Source organism: Schistocerca serialis, chromosome 7 (assembly GCF_023864345.2).
Source record: "Schistocerca serialis cubense isolate TAMUIC-IGC-003099 chromosome 7, iqSchSeri2.2, whole genome shotgun sequence".
NCBI lineage: Eukaryota > Metazoa > Arthropoda > Insecta > Orthoptera > Acrididae > Schistocerca > Schistocerca serialis.
In genome coordinates this window covers 335,031,049-335,053,193 of record NC_064644.1, presented here as the reverse complement: position 1 = coordinate 335,053,193, position 22,145 = coordinate 335,031,049, and the positions used below count along the sequence as shown (strand labels likewise).

General features: G+C 42.4%; 1 protein-coding gene across 2 annotated transcripts in view; it reads left to right on the top strand.

Moving 5' to 3' along the window:
• Positions 1 to 11,265: 11,265 nt before the first annotated feature.
• The window catches only part of LOC126412073 (myotubularin-related protein 13), a 251,951-nt gene continuing 241,071 nt past the window's right edge, over positions 11,266 to 22,145 (top strand). For both annotated transcript variants that reach the window (XM_050081473.1, XM_050081472.1), the window contains exon 1: positions 11,266 to 11,595. In XM_050081473.1, the coding sequence (XP_049937430.1) occupies positions 11,541 to 11,595 (55 nt within the window). In that variant the 5' untranslated portion in view covers positions 11,266 to 11,540. The remainder of the gene's footprint in view (positions 11,596 to 22,145) is intronic.

The following is a 22,145-nucleotide window of genomic DNA, read 5'->3' as shown; positions in this document are numbered from 1 at the left end:
GCAACATTCAACAGTGACAGCTTCAATGCTAAATATCAGCATGGCGGTAATCCCAAAAGATGAAAATGAGGTACTAAAAGTTAGTAAAAGCTTGAAATCCAAAATGTCAATTGATGTGGATGAAGTATCTGTATCAATAATTAAAAAAAACTGCATCATGTATTGTTAAACCAATAGTGAAAATAGCAAACTTGTCTTTTAGTGAAGTGATATTTCCTGATAAGCTTAAAACCCCTGAAATTACACAACTGTACAAAAGATTGGCACACTGCTCCTGGAATTTTCTAAAATACTTGAAGCATCAATGCAAATCCATCTTGGGGTACATAACAGAGATAGTAGAAAATTTGGAGTTAAACAAAAATATTATAGAATTAATTTACATTTGTGCAAGCTTTCAATACTGTAAACCATGAAATACTACTAGGGAAACTTGAAACAATAGGCATTAGAGGTACTGTCAATACATGGTTTGAATCCTTCCAGTGAAACAGGTCCCAAGTTGTTAAGCTGAGGTCATCTTACATTTTTCATAATTTTAAAATACATATCAGAACCAAACAAACTGAAATAGGTGTTCCACAGGGCAACATCCTGGATCCATTGTTATTTCTAATTTATATGAATGAGAGACAGGTTCCAGACAACTCAGTCAAAGTTCTGTTATTTGCACAAGATACAAGTGTAAAAAAAGCTAATTCTATACCGTATGGAAGTCAGTGTCAAGAGGAAAATATGTGCATGATGTTGGGAAACAAACAAAACGAAAAGGTGTGTACTACAAAGTTTCTGGGAATATGGATTGACCAACATTTAAACTGGAATAAAAATGTTATGTATCTTACTCAGAAACTCAGTTCAGCATGTTTTGGCTTAAGAATATTATAGAAGGTTTGTAGCCCAGAATGTACTAGAGCTGTTTACTTTGGTTACTTCCAGTCAGTTTCAAGCTACAGCATAAATTTTTGAGGCAAAATTAAGTCAACATTAAAAGAAATTTTTCGTGTACAAAAAAGAGCTATTCGTATAATGATTCACAGGACACCACAAACACACTTTAGACCCTTTTTTAAACAGCTAAAGATACTAACAGGACCATCTATGTACTTTTTAAAATACCTAGAAATGATCAGTGAAAATAACTGCAATCTTCAAACCATCTGTAGCTACCATAATCACAATACAAAGAGTTGTAAAGACTTCCACAATCCCTATGTAGCAAAAATCAGAAGACACAATCATGTGAGCCACTTAAGATTCAAGGATGAAGTAAAAACATACCTGATGGCTAAGTGTTTCTATAGTGTCAATGAATATCTGGCACAGACAATAAATTACAAACCTTTACTTGCTTTCAACAATTTAAACGAATTCAAATTTTTTTTCAAATTATGAAATGCTTATCAAAATTCTGTTAAACGCCCCAAAAACATTCTGTGTATAAGACGAAGTTAATGCCCTACATACTTTAGTCAAGGTTATGTGTTTTTGTGTACCAATTTTTGTTCTCTATTTATGTACTATGGTGTGTAATTTTCTGTCCTTGTTTACTCTGTTATGCATCGTTATTATGTGTTAGATGTAAATGTTTGGATGACAAATCCTATATCTCATGTGTGATCTTCTGTATAGTGAATAAAATAAATAAATAAACATACTCTATGATCTCCAGTTCCCTTACAGTCGATAAAATTGTTGTGTTTGTTGAAAATTCACACACACTGAGTTATCTTCAGAATGCATGTTCTGTTGTGACCAATGAGTCTGTCTTCCAATATGTTTTCACAATAAAAAGCCGCTCTCTAAGGATGTACATGCATGTTTCACCAGCTAAAGACTGTGAAAGAATCACTAATTTGCTCGTTATTGTCATGCAGCTCAAACTACACACTCACAGACTTCACAAATCACGACTGAAGAGGCTATCAGTGAACTAACATGAACCAATCAAGTGTGTGACTGCACCAGAAAAAGGACCACATATGCAGAAGTAACAATCAACTTGCTAACAATGGGCAGAACTTCTGATTCATCCAGATCTAGTGAGATTATTCAAACAACTTTCCTGTTTCTATAATCTTTTGGAGGGAAATAATGATCCATTGAAATAGTTTAGGTTTAATGGATTGCAATGTACTTTATTTTTACAGGCATGTGTAGGTTCTCTTGAATACATTATATTTTCAAGAATTTTGGATGAAGCTATCAGAAGTGAGATTGGCTAGTAATTGTTGGTATCAGACCAGTCTCCCATTTTATTTAAACAAAAGCATATTAGTCCATCGGCAAAGATGCCCCATTTCAGCGAGGTATTACATATGTGGCTGAGAACCCTACTTAACTGTTGGGAACAAGCTGTTGGTATTCTGTTGCAAATGCTACCAATTCCAAGTGAGCTTTTTCTTTTGAGTGGGTTTATTATTTTCCTAATTTCAGAAGGAGAGGTGGGTAGAACTTCAGTTTTAGCAAACTGCATAGGTATTGCCTCTTTCATATATAGATTTGGCTTTTCTAATGAACATCTGGACCTCATTTGTCCATATTTAAGAAATGATACTTAAAAATGATTCAAGTTCTGACCTTCTGTCAATAAACTTTTCATTCAATTAGATGGTAATGCAGTCTTCCTGAGCTCTTGGTTGGGCTATTTCCCTTTCAAAAATATTTCAGATTGTTTTAATTTTGCTATCAGAGATGCTAATCTCAGACATGATACACATACCTCTCGACTTTTTATTAATTTTCCTTAATATGTACAGTAGTTTTTGTAATAATTGACTGCTTCTGGGTCGTTTCTAGTCCTTGCTATTACATACATTTCCATTTCTAGCTACAAGGTACTTTACCCCTATAAAGAATGGCTTTTGTAGGCTATGATATTTACATGCTTTCTTACAGTTATATTTCCTTAGCGTAACTGGTTTCAAATACACTCACGAATGAATCAAGAAATAAGTTATATTTTAAATCAGCTGCATATTCCTGATTCAACACATCCCAGTCTAACTACTGCAAGCTATCCCTAAAATTTGCAGTCATTAAATTATTAATTGAATGTATCATTTTGGAGGACTTTTTCACGTTACTGTTTGGAGATATATCATATATTGTAATTAGGTGTACAACACGGTCAGAAAGACCATTCTTAACAGGATAAATGTTTATTTGATCAAATTTATCTTAGTATATGAAAATATTACCTATTAGGGTGCTGCTTTCTTGTACCACCTGAGCAGGAAAACTAATAACTGGTGTTAAATTGAAGGAAACAAAGTAATTCTTGAAGGTCATTCTTCCTATTAGACTGTTTCAGAAAATCTACAGTGTAATCCCCACAAATAATAATTTGCTTCCTGGTGTCTGGCAGACAGTACAACAAAGAATCCACAACTTTCATGACATATACACAGTTACATTTATAAAAGTACCATTATTTAGTTTAAGCTCAGAGTCACATCCATCTATATGTTGCTCTCCACGAAATGTGCTGAAAGCGTATACCCACTTACATTTATATTTTTCATACCACTATCTGATGTTCAGACTGGCATAGTATATCTGTTATATCCACAGTTTCTAAATATACAGAAAAAATGCAATATACTAACATTATTTTTCACTGTAGTTTTATGAGAATATTGTGATATTTTAATATTTTTAGTAGCTACCTGTTTGAGCTTTTCAGTAAGCTTAATTCATTTCAGTGTTGAAACACGGTACATTTATCCTAGAGCAAAAGAGAGGTACTCCTATGAATTGAAGTGCTCCCCTCCCTTAAAGAATTTGTTACTACCCTACCCAATTTACTTTTCCATTTCCTATTGAGATGCAATCGTTTCCTAGTGATATCGCACCTACCAATAGCATTACAGAAACCAAACCCATGCCAGACCAAGTAGCCGCCCAAAGCAGGTGATCTAACACCATGTGGATCCTTCTTACAGACCAATTAACCTTGGGCCGATCATACTGCATGAAAGCAAGATACAACCCAAAATTTGTATGGATCGTTGCATAGTCTATTTGTACCAGGTCACTTTCAATATTGTAGCACTGATCCTTATTAACACTGTTCTCTGCTCCATCGGGTATCACAACATGATCTTTCTTTCTAAAGTCCTTGCACAAGGATCCTATATCCTCCGCCACTTGGCTAAGATATGCACTGGCGTTGAAAAACTTTTTGACCTGGTATCTGACACTTAATTTTTCTTGCAAAATCTGGGGCACACCTCTTCCACGGCTACTTCCTAACAGCAGAAATTACCTCATATATTCTACTTTTTCTGAATCAGTTGGTTCCCTAATGGAAGTCTGTCAGGTATTAACTACAGTTACATCTGCTTGAGCCTCTTCTTTACTCAACTGTTTTATACATCAATGATGAAACAATCATATACTATTCTCCTTCTGTGGCCCTTGTTCCCTGCTACTATTTCCCACTTGTCTTCGCTTTTGTTGATGTAATTATGTACAATCTGAAAAGACATGCACAAATATCTTGTCAGATCTTGATTTCAAAGTGGTAAAGTAATGGGCAACATGGTTTAAATATTCAGAAGTATAAACTTGAGCAGTTCACACAAAGACAGAAAAATCTACAGTATTCTTTGATTAGAATGTCAGTTGGCCACCAATGGAATCAGTCAACTGATACAAAAACCTGCATGTAACAATTTGTGGGACTATGAAATGATATGATCACATTTCTTAACAGAAGGTAAAGCATGTGATAAACGTTGATTTATTGGTGAGAATATAGCGAAAACACAGTTAAACTACCAAACAGATTGCTTACAAAACTCACAACCGATCCTAGAACCTTACTTTAGTCTGTGAGGTCGGTACCAATAGGACTAATGGTTGACAATGCATGTATGCAAAGGAGGGCAACATGAATGTGCTTGAAGATGGATGTCAACTGTGCTGCATAAGAGTACTTACAAATATCTTACGAACGTTTGTGTCCTTATTAGCAGACATACAGTCATATGTCTTATAAAATAAAACTAAAATCCACTGACTACATTTAAATGTCAGACTTTTATTTCTATAGTTGACTTCGCAAAACTAAGATCTAAATTGCAGTAAGTGGATGTTATTTTAATTTTATACCTACTTACAGAGTTTCAAGAGACCACATTGTCAGGTTCAGCTAAACTGGTGGCTGTCCGACCTTTGCTTAACGTGATTCAGAAGAATGAAGGCCTTCAGTTGAGCAACAATACCTTTATTGCGAGCGCGTATCTGACGACGCCCGGCATGCATGGACAGATCGGAGCTATAAAATTTGCTTCCGGCCTATACAGAGGATCCTTAATCCTCGGAAACTTCCGTAGTTAGGATAGGAAACAGTACTCGTCCACACAAGTCAGGAGGCACGGAACTACTCACTAACTCAAAAAACAAGGAATAATAACAATAAACAGAACGTATATAAAAGCTAGAAAACACAGCGCCTCTAGAGGCTGAGCGCGGAACTACACTGACGTCGTGTACAGTAATTACGACCGCACAGCACTGCACTGACACACGCGCACAGCACACAAACACACACACACCGGCGAGCTTGAATTAGCGCGCGGGAGCGTCGCTACATCAGCCCCCCGGGCGGAAGCGGAGCGTCGGCGTCGAGATACCGCGCCGGAAAGTGCACCCGACGTCCAGAACGGGTCGTCCTCGTCGGAGGAGGAGGAACAACGTCAGGAGGCGGATGTTGTGCTGCGTTGGGCGGCGGATGTTGAAGAGCCGGCGCCGGAGATGTGGCGTCAGTGTCTGGAACAGCGGTAGATGGATGCCTACGACGAGGTGCCGCTAGTGGGGTGTCAGGAAAAACATACGCAGGTTTAACCCGATTCAACGCAACAGTCGTGGTTTTGCCGTTCACTAGGATATCCATGGTGTGGGCACTGCGCCGTAGCACTTCATATGGGCCAGAATAAGGAGCTTGTAGAGGCGGTTTAACGCCCTCAGTGCGGAGCATTACGTGACGACACTGTTCCAGGTCCTGGTGCACGAAAGTGGGCGGCTTGCCATGACGTGTGGCTTTCGGAGGGCGAATCTTTGATACATGGTCCCTCAGTCGTCGCAAGAAATCCGGCTGGCCAGTAGCAACTGTTTCTGTGGCATCAGCGTCTACGAAGTCACCAGGAAGGCGCAGTGTTTCTCCATAAACCAGTTCTGCCGCTGACGACCCCAGGTCTGGTTTGAAAGTCGTCCGTAAGCCTAACAAGACCACTGGTAGTGCGGTTGTCCAGGTTTCTTCGTGGCACATCAGCGCGGCCTTCAAACAACGGTGCCAACGTTCGATCATTCCGTTGCTTGCTGGGTGATAACTTGTGGTCTTATGGTGGGTGTAACCACAAAACTTGGCCAGCTGTGAGAACAGGTCTGATTCAAATTGCCGTCCGCGGTCAGTGGTAATATGTAGTGGGCATCCAAATCTTGCCAACCAAGTCATTGCAAAAGCGGAAGCTAATGTGTCTGCTGTGATATTATCCACCGGCACTGCCTCCGGCCAACGTGTAAAACGGTCGATCATTGTAAACAGATATCGTTGCCCTTTCGAAGGTGGAAGTGGTCCGACTACATCTAAATGAACGTGGGCAAAGCGGGCGGTGGTATCCGGAAAATCGCCGATCAGTGCGTGTACATGGCGGTTAATGTTGCAGCGTTGGCACTGAAGACAAGATTGGACTCACTCGCGGCAGTCATTTTGCATGCCTGGCCACACGAAACGTTGCGATACTAGGCGGAATGTCGGGCGTACCCCGGGATGGCACAATCCATGTACTATATCAAAGGCTTGTCTTCTAAAAGCCGGCGTCAGAAAGGGACGAGGTCGGCCGCGAGAAACGTCGCAGTATAGCTGTGTATCTTCCCCCGGAACATCAACGAGTTTCAGTTGCAATGCAGAAGCCGTGTCTTTAACATAGGCAAGGAGTTCTTCGTCGTCTCTCTGTGCCTGTGCCAGTGCAGGAAAGTCTATGGTACTGGAAACACTGCTGATCCGTGAAAGGCAATCCGCAACAATGTTGTCGATCCCAGGAATACGTCTAATGTCGGTAGTAAACTGGGCCACGAACTCAAGGTGATGAAATTGACGGGGAGAGCAGTTGACACTATTCCGACGGAAGGCGAACGTGAGTGGTTTGTGGTCTGTATATATCGTGAAAGTTCGCGCTTCCACTTGGGGGCGAAAATATTTCACTGCCTGGTATACTGCCAGGAGCTCACGGTCATATGTGCTCCATTTTCTCTGTGCAGGCGAAAGCTTGTGGGAATAATACGCCAATGGCTGCCATGCGTTGTCGGACCATTGTTGTAACGCGGCACCGATCGCCGTCTGGCTCGCATCTACGACAATTGCTAATGGCGCGTCGAGCCGTGGCTGTGCGAGAAGCGCCGTGTCGGCCATGCTCCTCTTTGTTGCCTTGAACGCAGAACACATGTCCTCTGTCCACTGTATCAGAGACTTGCTATTTACTTTAGGGCCTGATAATGCCGCCGTCAAAGGTTCCTGCAGCTCCGCAGCGTGAGGAAGGTGTCGTCGATAAAAATTGAGCATCCCCAAAAAACGACGTAATTCTTTGATCGTAGTTGGTCGGGGTAGCTGCAAGATAGCGTCCATCTTCTCGGACAGAGGAAGAGAGCCTTCAGCAGAAATCTTATGGCCAAGAAATGTCACCTCTGACTGCCCAAAAACACACTTGTCCACGTTCAAGACGACGCTGTAACGCTCCAATCGCTCGAAAATCTCTCGCAGATGTTGTCGGTGTTGATCGTGGTCAGCAGAGAACACTAACACATCGTCCAGGTAGGCGAAACAGAACGGCAGTCCCTGGAGAACCGAGTCTATAAACCTTTGCCAGGTCTGAGCGGCATTACGTAAACCGAAAGTCATAAATTTTCTTTCAAGCAAACCGAAAGGCGTTATTATTGCAGTCTTTGGAATGTCGTCATTGGCCACCGGAATCTGTGTATACGCTTTAGCGCAGTCCAGAACTGCGAACACCGTGGCACCATGTAAAGTGTGATTATAATCCCTCAGTAACGGAACGGGATATCTGTCCGGCACTGTTCGCGCGTTAAGCGCACGGTAGTCACCGCATGGGCGCCAAGCTCCACCCTTCTTCGGAACAAGATGTAATGCGGAGGACCACGGGCTCTTAGATGGCCGCATTATGCCCTCGCGAATCATGGCGTCAAATTCTGCCTTCGCTATCTTCAATCGGTCTGGAGCGAGACGCCTAGGTCGGCATGCTACTGGGGGACCATCAGTCGTTTGAATGTGAAGCACCGTGTCATGTGGTATGCACCTGGGAGCGCCGGGCGGCCTGGTCAAGTTCGGATAGTTAAGCAGTAATTCAGTGTACTCACCCTCCGTAGCATGGACCAACTTGGCAATGTGCGTTGCGGTGTTGCGACGGAAACCCATGACTACTAAGCCAGTGACGCTGTCTACCAAGCGTGCGTTCGCGACGTCCGGCAGCAGGTGGTAGTGCGCGAGGAGATCAGCCCCGACGATCGCCTCCGTGACGTCAGCCACTGTAAAATTCCACTCGTACGCGCGACGTAGGCCGAGATTAAGCTCCATCCTCTGTGTGCCATATGTTGTGATGGAAGAATTGTTGGCAGCCGTCAGACGGAAGGCAGTTGGCGGCCGGCAACGATGTATGGCTGTTCGTAGTATGATACTCAGGTCCGACCCAGTGTCAATTAAAAACTTAACGCCGGAACTCCTATCGGTAACGAACAGGCGCTTGGAGGATAACTGGCAGTCGGTTGCGCCTATTGTCGACCGCCGGTGGCATTTGGGTGCGAGCATGGCGATGTGCACTTCCTTGCCTGATCGCCGAATCGTCGGTGGTACCAGCACAGTGGTACCTCGCCTTGCGGAGTGGTAGTACCGCCGGAAGATCTGCTTCTCGAACGCTGCCGTCTGTATCGGCTTCTTCTATTATTGTCGTTGTCACGTGCCAGCAGCGCACTGACTTGGGCACACAAAAGCTCAACCTTGGCAGCGAGAGAATCATGGTCGGCTCGTGCTACAGACGCGGTACTGTTTGCACTGTTATCCAACGCCGCGACGGCGCTGACCGGAGCCGGTGTGATCGCGTCCTGAATCCGGTCTGCTAGCTGCGCCACGTCATCCAGCGGCATGTCCGTTTGTGAGGCGATTATGGCTTTTATTTGCGGCGGCAACCTACTGCTCCACAGCGTTCTGAGCAGACTGTCTGGCACAGTAACGGTGTCAACTTTGCTGCGTAGATGTCGCAGGTATTGAGAAGGCTTCCTGTCGCCAATTTCTTCCTGTGTCAGAACCTGACGTATCCGGTCCTCTTGAGACGCGGCCACCCGTCGAATCAACCCTGATTTTAGCCTGGCATAAGCTCCAGCCTCGGGCGGTGCTGTGATTATGTCCTGCACCTCGGCTGCATAACGTTGGTCGAGTTGGCTCACAATCAGCGCAAATTTAGTTGCTTCGACCGTTATTCCAGCGCAGCTAAAACTTGCCTCTGCCTGCGCGAACCAGAGTACCGGGTCGTCGGGCAAGAACGGCGGCAAACGGACTGCAATCCTGGAGACGGCCTGCTGTTCGGTCATTATGTGCTCGTTACTTACGTAGCTCACGGCTGCTTCTTCTTAATCACGTCGGTCTCTGCTTGAATCACGTCGGGCTCTGCTTGAATCACGTCGGGGTCACCACTTGTTGGGTTCAGCTAAACTGGTGGCTGTCCGACCTTTGCTTAACGTGATTCAGAAGAATGAAGACCTTCAGTTGAGCAACAATACCTTTATTGCCAGCGCGTATCTGACGACGCCCAGCATGCATGGACAGATCGGAGCTATAAAATTTGCTTCCGGCCTATACAGAGGATCCTTAATCCTCGGAAACTTCCGTAGTTAGGAGAGGAAACAGTACTCGTCCACACAAGTCAGGAGGCACGGAACTACTCACTAACTCAAAAAACAAGGAATAATAACAATAAACAGAACGTATATAAAAGCTAGAAAACACAGCGCCTCTAGAGGCTGAGCGCGGAACTACACTGACGTCGTGTACAGTAATTACGACCGCACAGCACTGCACTGACACACGCGCACAGCACACACACACCGGCGAGCTTGAATTAGCGCGCGGGAGCGTCGCTACAATGTTAACAAACAATTCTAGACTTGTACTGAAACTTCCCCCCCCCTCCCCCCAAACTGGTTACAGGGCATGGATGTAGATCTCTTTATATGTTCATCTTACAAGATACAAGATTTAGATCAGAAAGGTTCCCCAATACAATCTTTGTCTACAATTTGAATGAAAAAAACAGATTAACATGGATCACAGAAACAGAAAATTGTAGCCCACTACTAGGGATCTGAGTGATGACATCATGGAATTTGACCCCCTGTATAGAGAAACGAGGTGTACAATTTTAGATATGTTGGCTTCTACGAGCAGTCAGTTGACAGAAAAACTTTCTGGCTGTACAGCTGCATCACATTGCAAATAAAATTATTATCTGTTGCTAGGACAAGAAATCAAGACTGAGACGCTGAAATCAAGACTGAGACTTCGGTTTTAAGTATTCGGTGGCATTTATTTTATTTTACCATGTGATGCAGCTGTGCACCCAAAAAGCTTTTATATCAATTGACGGATGGTGCGTCTAATTAAACCCCAAGTAAAACGAGGATAAGATGTGGTCTGAAGAAATGACTGTGGTGTTAGTGTGTAGTGTTTAAGTTTGGTGGAAAACGTGGCCGAAATGATGTGGTTTATAGCTAGACACCAGAAGCAAATAAAGAGTCATCAGAAAGAATATTAGAAACTAATTTTCACGACGTAAGGCCAATGAGGTGTTAATTCTGTGCCCCGAGGTTTGTAGGAAACGGAATTTACCTGGTGTGTGGCTTCCATATGCAACCTCATGTTTGATATTGGAAAAATCTGTAAACTATCGTTACAAACTGAATTCTAGAAGCAGTTGTGCCAAAGAGCGATGAACATCAGTTTGCGTCGACATGAGCGAAACTTTTATTTTTAAGTGTGACGGCTATCGTGGTGGAATGCAAGGACTTGTATCGATTGAAAATGGTGTATATCGATATATAAACAGATCGAATGTCAACATTGTATTTAGGTATAATGAATTCTTGTAGGCATTTACATAAAGAAATTTTGCATAATGTGTATAAAAATGTATGCAGAGAGGGCGTAGGCTTCAGGAAAGTTGATTACTTTCTTGCGAGTAGTCGATGCGTCGATGTGTTTCGCTTTTTTTGTGACTGTAGAATGGTGCCGTCAGTAGTAGAAGAAACAAGAGTGTTGTATCAACATTTAAAGTAAATACGTAGTTATACAAGCGTTGGATCAGACTTTTAAACCTGCGCTATCAATCTGATTCTGATTAGGAATGCTGTGGTGTCTGCTGTTAGACGGAGGTATTGGTTACCTGTTTGGTTGGCTAGGAAAATGGCAGCCGTATGTGTATAAATGAAGTGGAGTCGATGAGACGGGACTACGGATATTGTTTCTTGCGATGTCCCGGCTGGCTGATTATTTCGTAATAGTTGGATACGATCACGAAAAAGAAAGTAAGTACCAGTTGTCATTGTTATATATTTTTCCACAGCTGTCACTGACAACTGATGCTGTCAGACTTATTTTAAGGTTGATGACCGTAATTAAAAGCTACTAAAGATTTTTATCTTGATACTGCCCAGCACTGGCTCTTGTGCAATTTATTATTGAGGTTAATATGTGACAGCCGTCATGCTTCTGGTGCAGTAACGAAACTGAATATGCGACGGACTGTCAGAAAATCTCACAGAAGCGATATATAGCAGTAGCGACATAACGCCCTAGCACATTTTTTTTTTTACAATTTTTAATGGTATTTTATCGTAAGTAAGTGAAAATTAGGTTACCTAAGGTTTTTTTTGAGGAGAATGGACGTTTTCATTCATATGGTGCTACTAGAACCGACTTTGTGTTGAGTGGGAGGATATTGTAGCCTGCGACTTAAGTGCTTACAGCATTCGATGAGATTCGGATTCGTTGTCGGCTGTCAACTTTTGTGGTTAACGTGACATAAACAAATCATTGTAATTGCCAGTCTTCGCCTCAAGAATTCCGAATATGAACATAGCCGAGGTGCACACTGTTGTGTTGTAATGAAAACGCATCTGATACCTCTTTAATGATATTAAATATTGCTTAACATCATTTTTATCTCCACTAAACCAATATTTCTATTCTGTCTTTCTTATTGGAGGTATTAAAGTAATTACTATCTTACTGAAACATTCTTAGTTGTGGGGACTTAGTTTAGTGTTTACCTGTATGAGAAAGGTTAATGAGCAGAATCAGTATCAGAATCTATTCCTCCATAGCCCTAATTCCAATAAATTGTATCCCAGTGCTTTGAAATAAAGTATATGATTTGTCTCCCTCTCCAAATGTATTCTAAAACAACAAATATATTCATTGATGTAAAAAATTCTTTGTTAAATGTGTGGTGGGTGTTACTGTACATAGCCCTCTCTCATTCATGTGTTGTATAAACAAACATTGCTGAGTGAATGCCTTCATATTTCATAATCTGCTGTCTTTCAGTTGAAACCTTTATAGAATGCCTTGCTTAGGAAATTGGGTAATTTAGGGCTATTTTAAATGTGAAGGTATCATTAAAGTTTTTGTACGTGACTCATTACTTCCTATTGAAGGTCCGACACTTTCCCATTAACTTAATTCAATAGTTAAAAGTGTTGTAAAATTACATGCACCTCTTTTTGCCTCTCTTTCTGTGGTCCTAGTTTGTGTACAGTTTTCAGTTAGTTAGATACCACTATCTGCATTTTGTGTAGATCGTAACTGGGGCCTCTTGTTATGATCTGAGACAAATCAGTTTTACAGTTGTACATTTTTCAGGAAAACCTGAGTCGGGGGGTGTGTGCGCGATTTTTGTGACTGAATATGTCACTCCTTTCTGGGTCACACTGAGGCTAAGTGATGGATAGAACACATTATTTTTCAATCTTGTAAAAATGTATGAATGTCGTTTTTCAAATTGTAATTATAGAGAACCAGTTATTAATTGTCGAGAAAATGTTAATATTTTCCTGGCGAATTGAATGTTCTAAGACATTTCAGGCTTGCAGCTGGTTACCTCTTAATTACATATAGTGATATTCTGACTGAGTACCTGTTGGTCAAAACATTGTGGATTGTAGTTAATGACAACCAGCTGCAAGCCCAAAATGTCTCTGAACAAGAAGGCATTAGTTACATTTTCAAGTGTCCAAGTTATTGCATTAACCATGATTATACTGAATGGACAAAATAAAACTGAAACATAACTGACCCTTGTAAATGAGTGGGAGAACTGCATAGCACAGAAAGTTGTGAAAACAATGATTTTGATGCACTAGTCCATTGCTGTTACATGCCTGCACATGGGATCCCCCAGACACTCTGTCTGTAGTACTACTTCACTGTGTCATTAAATTTGAGTGAGCGAGAGGAGCAGACATATTTACTGACCATTATGCATCAGAAAATCCCCATCAGTACTTCGAAGAGCTGTTGTATAGTTTGATCTCTCTCCACATCATATCACAATTCTTTCACAAAACTGCTTAACAAATCTCGGAAGATGAATGAGTGTATTGATATTTTCAGCAAGACAAAGCATCTGCAGTAGCACACACTATTTTGACAAACTTGTCAGAAGTACATGAGGTTTTCAGTGAGGAGAAGACAATGAGCAGAGGCAGTACAATCTTATGGCTGCCTCGATCACCAGATCTCTCTCCCTCTGTGATTTTTTTTTTTTTCCTGTGGGGCCAGTTGAAGGTCCGGGTATGTTCATGCACTCCTCTCACAGTTGAAGAGCTAAAACATAACATGAGAAACGCTATTGTCTCTCGGACAGAACAGGAAAGCAAATCTCACAGTGTGGTAAATTGATCACAGCCCTGCATCAACACCTAAGGTGCTAGTTCCAGCGTTTTCTATTGTGATGTTCCTTATCAGGGGTCAGTTCCACATGTGTCTCATTTTATGAATTTTCTCTTCCGGTTGAATTTTGTCCACCATGTAATGCTTGGGTGATCAGCAAGGAGAACTATTCCTGCTTCATAGATGTTTGAGGAAAGATGATTTGCAGGCAACAAGGGCAGAACCAGTATAGATCCCTGTGGGACGTCTGTAGGGGCCATTCTGTTTTATTGTGTACACTTCTCGAGTTTCTTAATGTAACTCTGTGTCCTTGTGTTTAGATAAGATGAAAACAAGATGCCAGAAAGTTCTCTGATACTATAATCTTTTCTACTTCCCTAGGAGAACACTCCAAACTGCATTATTAAATACCAGTTGCCAATATTTTGTCACTTTAATTTTGTATAATGTGATTCTTAAACTGAGAAATTTTATGATCTGATCTGTGTAGAGACTGTTTTGAAGTACAAATTGACATTAAGTGAGCCTAACTTATTCTGAGAGAGATTTGTTGTGGTTCTTGCAGACGTAATCGTTTCCAGAAATTTTGAGGAGTTAGTAACCTTGAAAGGTAATTATTATCTGTCTTACTATGTTTCTTATAAAGGTGTCTGACAGAAGCATTTTTAATTTGTCTGGTAATATTCCCTTTAATAGTGTTATGGTGTCTGAATACTACATTGAATAGGCCCTATATGTGAAAAGCAATTCTGTAATATTTTACTTGAGATATTATTAGCGCCATGAAAATTTTTAAGTTTGAGGGAGATAATTACATTCTTAAATTCTTTGACAGATTATGGGGAAATAGTGATTTGCCTCTGTGTGTGTTGCATTGGTTCTTGCATGTATTCTGTTGCTTTATTGGGGTCGACTGAAACGTCTGATCCCACCCGTTGGCTTTGATCCATGACGTAAGGCTGTTGTGGTGTGTGACAGCATGAAGTTTGGTTTGCAAGTGTGGCGTGTTTGTAGGTGTCGTTGTGTTGCTGTTCGTGGTGCCCTCTGGTGGTGTGTTCAGGGGTTTCGTGATGTATGGTGTATTTGGTTCAGTTTGGTGTTACTGCTTGTTCTGGGTGGTTCTGGTTTTGGCTGTTTGTGGAGAGGAATTGTTTTCAGTGAGTTAACGATTTAGTGTTTGTCGTGTGAAAGTTATTGTAGGGCTGTTCGCTGTAGGTCATGTGTTAATTTGAGTAAATTAATTTGTTGATGCTCTTGTTAGGTATGAATATGATTGATAAAATTAACAGCGTGCATTTGCATCCTGAGATGGGGGCGAGTCCGATGGAGTATTTCTGCAGCTGTTTTGCTTGTTGGTGGAGGTTGTGAAGTGTACTGTTTGTTGTCACAACATGAAATTGGCAAAAGTTCCGGTGTCTCGGACCAGGGACGGTTATATGTGGTGATGCTGTAGGTATAACCTATAGTGCTCCATACGTCGCATTTCTTGGTTCAACAAGTCTAGGTTGGGCATGTGCGAGATTGTGTTGCTGACGTACTACTTTTGTTATAAATCCTCTCACAGTTTTTATGCGCATGAGACTGGTGTGAGTGAGAGGAGTGTGCTTGACTGGTTTTCGTTTTGTCGTGAAGTGTGTTCGGAGTTTATTTAGTACAGGGGTAAGTTGGGTGGGCCTGGGGTTGTGGTGGAGGTGGAAGAGTTGCAGTTTGGGAAAAGGAAGTATGGGAGGGGTAAGTCTGTGGTTGGTGTCTGGGTGTGGGGGGGCTGTTGTTTCGGGGGTGGGTGTTTGGAATGTGGTTTTTAGGTTTTTGGAGGGGTGGACTAAGAGGGAATTAGTGGGGTTAATTGAGGGGTTTATAGAACAGATTTCTACTGTAGTTTCTGATGCTTTTTCTTCTTATAGGGGGTTGTGTGAGAGGGCGTACAATCATTTAGTAGTGAACCATAGTTCAGGGTTCAAAAATTATGAGACAGGGGCTTCTATGAATACCATAGAGGGGATGTGGGGGGGGGGGGGGTGTTAAGTCAGTTCTTGGTAACGAGCCACCCCCACAATGTGGCTGTGGAGCCAGACTGATGGTATTCCATATATTGGTGGAATGTCCCCTTCTTTTGGCCCTTTGTACTAAGTATAGCTTTCCAAATTCCATATCTTTAATATTAGCAGACGATTCACAGATGCTTGAACTGGTCCTTTGTTTACTTCGTGAAAGTGGTTTTTTGTTTTCAGATATAAGGTTTTGCCTTATTCCTGGAGCAGGGCCAGGGTGGTTGTGTTTGGAACCTTTCATGTTTTCTAGGTTTGTGACCCATGACCATTCCCCTATGCAAAGACCACTCTTTTATCCCTCTGTTTTTCCAGTTTTTAGGTTTGGTCTCTATCCTTTTACGCCTTCTGCTGTGTGTGTTTTAATTGTCCTCGTTTTATAGTTAGACCCCTCCGACTGGATCCGTCCACTTTTAGTGGAACCTCTCTCTTCCACAAGTAACTTTGGAACTGTGGGACAGATGACCTTGCTGTTTTTCCCATAAACCCCCTCAATCAATCAATCAGTAAACATGGGAACCCCCCTGTGGGTCTGGGGGTAAGAATAGGTCTGAGGTATTCCTGCCTGTCTTAAGAGGCAATGAAAAGGAATCTCGCACGTTTCGGCCTTTGTGATGGTCCCCTGCAGGGTTTGACCTCCATTTTTCAAAATTTTCCCGAAGAGCGAGCCAATTGGGGAAGAGCGCCTTATATGGTGCATTGTGTCCATCGTGCATTGAGATCTTTAGCCCACTTTCTCATCGTCGCATTGCAGTCCCGCCCATTCTCCATCTCTTGGGTGAGGGCACTTTCCTGGGTGCGTTTTCCACCATGCACTATCCAGTGTCACTTCCTGTGTCGACAATGACCATGCACTTCTTTATACCTCATATTCAACATGGTAACCAGTCCGTCGTTGTGGGACCACCATGTACTCTATTGGTTGTAGCCCCCTGACATCACGGGTATTGCTCTGCTGATGCCTGCGCCGTTAACTCCTCACGTGTGCCAAGGAGTAGATGCCCATCCCCCTGTGGCATCGGGTCTCCTGGCAATGGCCATCCTGCCAGATGGCCTCTGCTGCGGCTGGGTGGCGTGTGTGGGGAGGGCCCCTGGTTGGAGTGGGTGGAATCAGGGTGGATGACACGCCACGAAGTGTAGTATGTCATCTCGTGCTGGCGGTCTGCCGCCAGCAGTCGCTAAGTCTAACTTTAATGCTAAAATATATGACCCTAAGTTGTTCCCTTCCCTGACCACACCATGGGAGGAATGCCGGGCTAAGGATGGCAGTGAAACTTATTCACCCCGGTACCTCGTACGTATCAGAGTTGATGGGGAATCTTTCATGCCCATGAAGCATCAGTTTTTTATGGAGCATTTGGAGGACAAGTTTGGGGAGGTGGAGGGCTTGTCCAAAATGCGTTCTCGGTCAGTTTTGATAAAGGCAGCATTCTCTGCCCAGTCATGGGTGTTACTTGCTTGCGGCAAGTTGGGGGATGTTTCTGTTACAATCACACCTCATAAGAGCCTAAATATGGTCCAGGGTATCATATTGCACAGGGACCTTCTTTTGCAGTCAAGCGACGAGCTGCATGCCAATTTTGAGCGGCGAGGTGTTCATTTCGTCCGGTGCATCCATCTGGTCGAAGGGATAACCAGGTTGCCACCAGTGCCTTCATCTTGGCCTTTGAGGGTGGTACGTTGCCCGAGAAGGTCAAGGTGGTGGTCTACCGCTGTGATGCCGAGCCATATATCCCTCCCCCAATGCAGTGCTTTAAGTGCTGGAAGTTCAGCCATATGTCTTCCGGCTGTATTTCCAGCCCCACCTGTTGAGATTGTGGACGTTCATCGCATCCCAATACTCCATGTGCCCTGCCTCCCATCTGTGTCAAAAAGCCTAAGAAAAAATTTGAGTGCCTACATCCTGTGGCTATGATCTCCTCATACGCCGCCACTACGAGAGCAGTTCTCGCCCCATCAGTTCCTCGAATTCCTGTCGCCTCTCAGAACCGGGCGACTACACCTGCCTCCTTGATGGTGGGGGGCACTTCCCTCCCTGTTGCTTCCGCACCACCTACTGTGGGCGCAACACCTCCCCAACTATCGGGGATTTCAGTCCCCACTTTTGTGCCAGAGAAGGGTAAGGCTTCTTAGACTCTTCTCCCTAGGAAGGGATCGCTTGGGTCACTCCCTTCCCAGGTTTCTGTTAGTGGGAAAGATGACCCCCACTAGCAGCTGAAGAGCCCAAAACAGCTGGTCGTAGGGCTTCACGCTCATCCTCAGTCCCGGAGACTGATTCAGTGAAGTCCTCCCAGCCAGGGAAACCCAAGAAACAGTGCGAGAAATCGAAAAAGAAGACCCCTAAGAACAGGGAACTTGCGGTGCCACTCACACCATTGCTACCTACAAGTTCTGCATCTGAGGATGGTGTTTGAGATTCTGGTCTCTGCTCAGGGCCTAGATCTCGCTGGACCCTCAGACACATTGGATATAGACTGCTAAGGCAAAAAGTCAGTGGCAGCAGGTGACCCTGAGGTGTAAACTGCCTCATTGAATGTTCCATGCCTTCCCAGTCTCACGATGATGACATCCTCCAGTGGAATTGCAGCATTTTTTCCACCGTCTGGCTGAGCTACGCCAACTGTTAAGCTTTACACCTGCTTTCTGCATTGCTTTCCAGGAAACTTGGTTCCCGGCAATGCGAACTCCCTGCCGTCTGCGGCTGTAAGGGACATTACAGGAACTTTAGCGACTGTAATCGAGTGTCAGGTGGAGTTTGCGTTTATGTCCTAAACTCAGTCTGTAGTGAACCTGTGCCCCATCAAACCCCTCTTGAAGCTGTGGCTATCAGAATATGGACGACACAGGAAATACAACTGTCTGCAATGTATATCTTCCTCCAGATGGTGCAGTAGCCCTGAATGTGTTAGCTGCACTGATTGATCAACTCCCTAAACCTTCCCTACTTTTGGGAGTTTTTAATGCCCATAACCCCTTATGGGATGACACTGTGCTTACTGGCCGAGGCAAAAATGTCGAAACTTTACTGCCTCAGTTCGACCTCTGCCTTCTAAATACTGGAGCCGCCACACATCCATTGTGGCTTGAGGTAGTTACTCGGCCATTGATTTATCAATTTGCAGCCCAGGACTTGTCCCATCTATCCACTGGAGAGCACATGTGACGACCTGTGTAGTAGTAACCACTTCCCCATCTTCCTGTCACTGCCCCAGCGTCAGGCCTATGGACGCCTGCCCAGATGAGCTTTAAACAAGGACTGGGAAACTTTCACCTCTCATGTCACCATTGACTCTGCCCCACATGGCAACATTGATATGATGGTTGAGTACGTGACTACTACAATCATTTCTGCAGCAGAAAACAGGATCCCTCGCTCTTTAGGGTGCCCCCGGCAAAAGGCTGTCCCTTGGTGGTTGCCAGAAGTTGCTGAGGCAATTACAGAGCGTCGGCGAGCTCTACAGTCACATAAGCGACACCCTTCCCTAGAGCATCTGATGGCCTTTAAGCGGCTCCGTGCCCATGTACGCCGGGTCATTCCATGTCAAGTCACCCAGGCCTTGACACCAACCATGTCAGATTTTGATGAAACTTGGTACAATTACTTCTTTTATCATCCTGAAAGCACTTGTAAAATTTTTTTGCTCTATCTCTTATAGTTTTTTTTATAAATTTTTAAAGTTTTTAGATTTGGCTTTGTTTCAGCAGTCGGAAATTGTAACTTAAACGTGTCCTCACAACTAAAAAAATTTGTATATTAAAGAATACTCAAGATATCAGTATGAAATTTTGGAATAAGTTTGTGTATTATATTTAAATGTTAAAAAAAATTACTTTTGAATGCATTATGGGAACAGCAGTGATCAATAAAATTGTAAATAATTACTATTAAAAACAGTCTTGATCACAATTTATTTTATAAGGTGACCGGTTTCGACCACTGCTGTGGTCATCTTCAGACCATTGAGTGGAAACCCCTTTCTGTTGGAGAATCACAACTGTGATTCTCCAACAGAAAGGGGTTTCCACTCAATGGTCTGAAGATGACCACAGCAGTGGTCGAAACCGGTCACCTTATAAAATAAATTGTGATCAAGACTGTTTTTAATAGTAATTATTTAAAAAAAATTACCATGAAGATATATTAAATTCTTCCAGTTTTACAAAAACTGCAATATCTAGAGTCTCAGACCTGATAGAAAGCTCAAATTTGTTTTAAAATACTCTTAGTTGTATAGGCTATTAGATAAAAGAAAAATTATGTTGGCTTTTTAACCTGTTTAATAGTTATCTAATTTTTAAAATAATATTAATTATATTTTGTCCGCCCCTCGTGGTCTCGCGGTAGCGTTCTCGCTTCCCGAGCACGGGATCCCGGGTTCGATTCCCGGCGGGGTCAGGAATTTTTCCTGCCTCGAGATGACTGGGTGTTATTGTGTCGTCTTCATCATTATCATTCATCCTCATTACGGTCGGAGGAAGGCAATGGCAAACCACCTCCACTAGGACCTTGCCTAGTAAGGCGGCGCGGTTCTCCCGCGTCGCTCCCCTACGCTCTGTAAAGAAGTATGGGACTCATCATCATCATCATCATCATCATCAATTATATTTTAAAAATAAAAAATGCCAAGTGACTTAGACACCGAAAATAAGTTTTTGTCTTCTTGGAGTAACAATGTACACTTGGATTTTGTATTGTTACTCCTGTGTTTTGAAGTAAAAAATTATTACAGTGTTAAATAGTGCTTGGATAGTATTTTATTAAGTTTATTCGAACTCTCTGTAAGTACTGTTGCTTAGTTTACAGAGATTCTTTTCCAATATCCTACAAAAGTAACCAGAACAGTAATCAGACCAAAAGTGAAATCAGTATGTCAGATATTCAAACCTGTAATGTAGGGTTATTTAAAAAATCTGACTGTTTCCAAACAACCTACACACCTTCAAAAAAGTTACAACCGGTATCAGAATTGAGTGAGGAAGAAAAAGATTTGATCCACTTACGATCTGGAATTAATCTGTGTGAATTTAAGAATATATGTTCACACCACAGCTACTACTTTTTAAATGTTTTTGAAAAGTATCAAACATCATGTGTAGACCCACTAAAGAAACACAAAAAGCCCATCAAAAAATTGTTGAGAAGTGTAGGCTTGGATCTTTCTAAACAATTACTGACAAAAAATATTAGCATAAAACCTGGACAAAAGCTTTGCTCAACATGCCGTAACTTTTGTGAGGAAAAATTAAGAGTTGAAGTCAATGAAAGTGAAACAGATGATGAAGTCATGGTTGAATTAGAATCATTGGAATCCAGAAATGAATCCCTCGTACAAACAAACATTGCTCTTGATTATTTAGGTTTAACACCGATAAAGCTTTATGGCTTGTCAGAACAAAGTAAAGGGTCTTATTTTAAAAGGAAGGTTAGCAGTATTGAAAAGACTGCAAAAAAGGCGGTTTCAAAAGCATTAAAATATGATGCACCAAGTTCTGATGATGACGAAGAAGATACAAGTGTGGTTGAGAAAGCAAAGGATTTTGATGTAATGATTTCTCTTATGAAAGAGAAGATGTCATCTGTTGGAGGTCTAGAAAAATCCAGATTCTGACCTTGGCTCCAGATTCTTGGACTCGAAATAAAGTGATGAAAGAATTTAATGTGAGTGAGTACATGGTGCGACAAGCTAGAAAGCTAAAATCTGAAAAGGGTATTTTGGAAACTCCTGGTCCAAAAAAAGATAAAACTCTTTCTGAAAATACAGTAAGACTTGTAACAGATTTTTATGAAAAGGATGAAAGTTCCAGAGTGCTACCTGGAACAAAAGACAAAGTAAGTGTTCAAAAAAATGTGTACATGCAAAAAAGACTCATTTTGTGTAACTTGAGAGAACTCTATTATTCTTTCAAATGGGAGAATCCTGAGGTAGAAGTAGGATTTTCAAAATTTTGTTTCTTGAGACCTAAATGGTGTATCCTTGCTGGTGCTGCAGGCACACACACTGTATGTGTATGCAGTATCCACCAGAATGTTAAACTATTACTGGATGCTGTGAAAATTGAAGAATCTTATAAAGACCTAATTAAGATGCTTGTGTGCAATACAGAAAACCAAAACTGCATGCTACATCATTGCAACA